Source organism: Primulina eburnea, chromosome 1 (genome assembly GCF_022965805.1).
Source record: "Primulina eburnea isolate SZY01 chromosome 1, ASM2296580v1, whole genome shotgun sequence".
Taxonomy (NCBI): Eukaryota; Viridiplantae; Streptophyta; class Magnoliopsida; order Lamiales; family Gesneriaceae; genus Primulina; species Primulina eburnea.
The window spans coordinates 2,012,199-2,016,486 of record NC_133101.1 but is presented as its reverse complement, the minus strand read 5'-3'; the positions used below and the strand labels follow the sequence as shown (position 1 = coordinate 2,016,486).

Genomic DNA, 4,288 nt, shown 5'->3' with positions numbered 1-4,288 from the left:
TCCTCCTAGCTATTTCATCGATCGTCATTGTTGACTATGTTTTCTTTTCTTTATATATGTATATATATTTTTGATAATTAATATAATTTAAAGTAAATAATTACTGGTGACTTTTAATTCACCAGTTTTTTCTTTAATTAATAATAACAGATATACATTACATTCTTCGATCCAATCAATCCGTCTCAAATTTTGCCAAAACTGCAAAAGCCGTCGGTATAGATTGACAAATAGGGTAGAATTATTGACAAGCTAAGAGCTATATTAATTGTGGAAGAAATATGCCAAATTAATCACAGACGGGGCATTTTCATTGTGGGAATTAGGGAATATTTTTAGTTTCATTTTCACGCTTGGAAAAGTTAAAACTTTAGCTCCCCACCATTTTGACTTATTTGTCGTTTTTCGTCCCTAAATTTTTCTCTACTTTTACGATTTGGAAGCTGTTCATTTTAACAAATATTATGAAAATTTTGTTAGTTGTCTCATATCTATTGGATAATATATCTGAGAGTTACATATATGGAATTGAACAATCTCTTTAACCTAGTTTCAGGGATTGAGTAAGTCCAAATTCAATATTAACATGGTACAAGAGCTCAGATTCTGTCTTTATGTGTTGGATTGTCCATAATTTACTACTCATTCTGCCCATTGTCGGGTCATTTGTAAACTTCACGCTACTTGGGCGTGAAAGATGTGTTAATTGTCTCACGACGGATGGATAAATAACTTGGGAATAACATATATGGACTTGGACATTCCTCCTCCTTGAGCTAGCTTTTGGGGTTGAGTTAAGTCTAAGTTCCAATCTTAACTTGATATCAGAGTTATCTTTTGGGATTGAGTTAGGTTCAAGTTTCAATATTAAAAAATTTTGATAAAATGAAATGATTGGATGCTCAAATATTATACAATATTATATACATGTGTGTGTCATGAATAATAAATGAAAAAAATACATAGATGTATGGCACTAGACATATATTCATTCGACTATTACCGAACTAAGATTTCGGAGGATTCATCGTTAGTTTGTCGGGAAAGAAAAAATAGAAATCGACTATTATATGGATATAACCTTGGCATATATTAGTGACATGTTACATGTGCATACTCTTTTTTTTGAAAAAATTGTGCATCTCTTTTGAATAATAAACAAATAAAGTTATGCTGTATTTTACGCACATTGAGGAAACAAACATAATTTATTTTAAATTTTAATATAAAATAAAATAAAATAATTTGAATGTGCGGACAATATCCCATTGGTCCATGTTCCATTTTTTGAGTTACTTTGCAATGTTTCTTTTTGGTTGCACTAAGATGAATTGTAGTGTGTAGTGTGTGTGTGTGTGTGTGTGTGTATATGCACTCTTCTTTTGCTATACCGAAATTAAAGCGCACTATATATCTCAACCAATTGCAAAACCAACTTTTGTCATATGGACTATTGGACGCAAATGCCGTGGCGAATCAATTGAACATATTGTATTAAAATATAGGAGAATTGTCCCATCAAATATTGAAAACTTAACCTAACCCTTAGATTAATTCAAAGCAAACTAAACCAAACCAAAGTTAGATTAATTTAAACTTGAGAAGGTAAAATTCAAATAGGACGTAGATCATTAAAGCCAATAATTCGAACTATATATATGACATGGATCACAAGAATAATTGTGGAAAGAGTAAAACCCAGAAACCCTCGTGGGTACGTGTAACCGACCATATTTGATCCTGCAGCTGTTTGGAGTATAAACTAAAGGACCATGGTCTTGACATTTCGGAATCTTGCCAAGTCTGACAATGAGTTGTATGTAGGAGTTACAGATGAGCATGATAATTGGTGTGAAGAAAAAAAGGTGAAAATTATGGGAACTAAAGTCAAAACCTCCACACGAAAAAATATTTGAAAATGATAATGGGCAAATCAAGCAAGAACAAAAAGCGGATGAGTATCAAAGAAAGTAATATCATTAAAGTGTATCTTCAAAGCCTTGAGCAACAAGCTTCCAAGTAATAAATCAGTCACTGCCCCTAATCATTTCTTCATATGCATGTATTGCCCATTATATATCATGCACACATGCATCCATGCATGACCATGATACGCACCCACACATGCATACCCCCCCCCCCCCCCCCCCCCCCCCACTCACCCCTTGGAAGCAAAGATAAAAGGACAACAATCATCACTCAAAAAGAGCCCTCGAAATTCCAATTTGCATACTACTGTATTCAATATCTCCCGAACACAAAGCCATCCCTCCCCTTGAGTAAGGTTTCTGCCTGCTTTCTTGCCCTTTCCCGATCGTTTTATTCGAGAAATGAAAGTCCCCTTTACTGCTAACGATCAAAATAATTCCAAATCAATCGAGCGTAACGTCAACAGGAATCCGGCCACCGGCTGCTCCCCCTACGAGCCCAAATCGGTTCTTGAACTACGAGGGAGCCCCAGCCCCGTCACGGATCAAAAGCCCACCACCAATTCCAACACTGATAACAACATAGTGGGCTCTGTTTGTGGTCACGGCTCTCTTCAGCTGGAAGATCAAGATCATGTTCTGGTCAATCAGAACTTGGAGGATTGGGATTCGTTGATGAGAGAATTGGGCTTGCATGACGATTCCACTGCTCCGGTTTCAAAACCAATAATCAATTCTCAATTCGAAAACACTCGGATTAGTCAAGATCAATACTCAACTCTTTCTGAATTTTCAACTGTTTCCACGTTTGATTCAACCCAGTTTGTGCCAGCTGATTTTGGGCTTCTCTCCGATGTATCGACGTACACTACAGCCTCTTTCAATCAACCCGCCGGTGATTTCAACAACTGCAACTGGAACGGGGGGTTCGATTACATCGATGAGTTGATTCGACTTGCTGAGTGTTTTGAGACCAACTCGCTTCAACTCGGGCACGTTATATTAGCGCGGCTCAATCAACGCTTGAGGTCTCCTGCTGGTAAGCCTCTTCAGAGAGCTGCTTTCTATTTCAAAGAAGCCTTTCAATCGCTACTCACTGGATCGAATCCGATCACTCGTCCCGCAAGCTCTTCGGAGATAATTCAAACTATCAAAGCTCAAAATATCTTCGCCAGCATCTCTCCGATCACCATGTTTTCAAGCTTCACGGCTAATCAAGCCATGCTCGACGCTTTAGAAGGCTCTATTCGAGTCCATGTCATCGACTTCGACATCGGGCTGGGAGGCCACTGGGCTTCCTTCATGAGAGAACTGGCGGAGAAAGCAGACTCGCGTAAAGGCGGGCTGCCGATTCTTCGAATTTCAGCTCTTATTCCTGACGATTGCGCCATGGAATCAAGATTGACCAGAGAAAATTTAGCACAGTTTGCACGAGAGCTAGATATAAGGTTCGAGATAGAGTTTGTTTTGATACGAACCTTCGAATACTTATCCTTCAAATCCATCAAATTCATGGACGGTGAGAAGGTCGCGGTCCTCTTATCCCCCGCGATATTCCGGCACGTCGGATCTGGATTTCTGAACGATCTCCGGCAAGTTTCGCCACAAGTAGTGGTGCATGTGGACGTCGAAGGGCCGATGGGTTTCAGATCTTCGTCGTATAGGCAGACGGTAATCGATGGGCTGGAGTTTTACTCCACGCTTTTGGAATCCTTGGAAGCTGCTAACTTCGACGGCGGCGGGGATTACATGCAGCGCATAGAGACGTACGTGCTGTTCCCCAGGATCCTTGAAGATGCCGGGTCAGCGGGGCGGAGCGTGACGCCGCTGAGGGAGGCGCTTGTGGCTGCGGGGCTAAGGCAGGTGAGGCTGAGCCAGTTTGCCGAGTTTCAAGCGGAGTTTTTACTTAGGAAAATTGAAGTCCGAGGATTCCACGTTGCCAAGAGACAGGCGGAGATGCTGCTTTGCTGGCATGACAGGCCACTGGTTGCCACGTCAGCTTGGGGGTATTAGGATTATGATGATCCAATGTAATGGTGGTTAAATATACTGATTAATAATCTTAATTGTGTTGGGGATCACGTATATAATCCAAACCACTTGTGTTAATCATGTAGTTTGCTGTAATAATGCTTTGCAATTGGATGGAAACGAATATTTTTCATTTTAGTAAATTAAACATCTTTTGAATTTACATTCCAAAATATTGGGTACGTACGACAATTTCAATTCGATAATATGTTTTCACTGTTTGTATTTGACGATAATTTTTAATATGAATTAAATAATAAATTTTTATATCAAAAATATTATTTTACATAGTTTCTGTTGATTCTTTTTATCTTCCTCTTTATTTCACT

At 39.1% G+C, this 4,288-nt stretch overlaps 1 protein-coding gene across 1 annotated transcript; it reads left to right on the top strand.

Annotated features, from left to right (window-relative positions):
* Positions 1–2,187: 2,187 nt before the first annotated feature.
* LOC140805284 (scarecrow-like protein 15) lies at positions 2,188–4,079 on the top strand. The gene has a single exon (XM_073161577.1). It carries the CDS (start codon positions 2,331–2,333, stop codon positions 3,939–3,941), a length of 1,611 nt encoding a protein of 536 aa, XP_073017678.1. The 5' UTR covers positions 2,188–2,330; the 3' UTR covers positions 3,942–4,079.
* Positions 4,080–4,288: the final 209 nt, after the last annotated feature.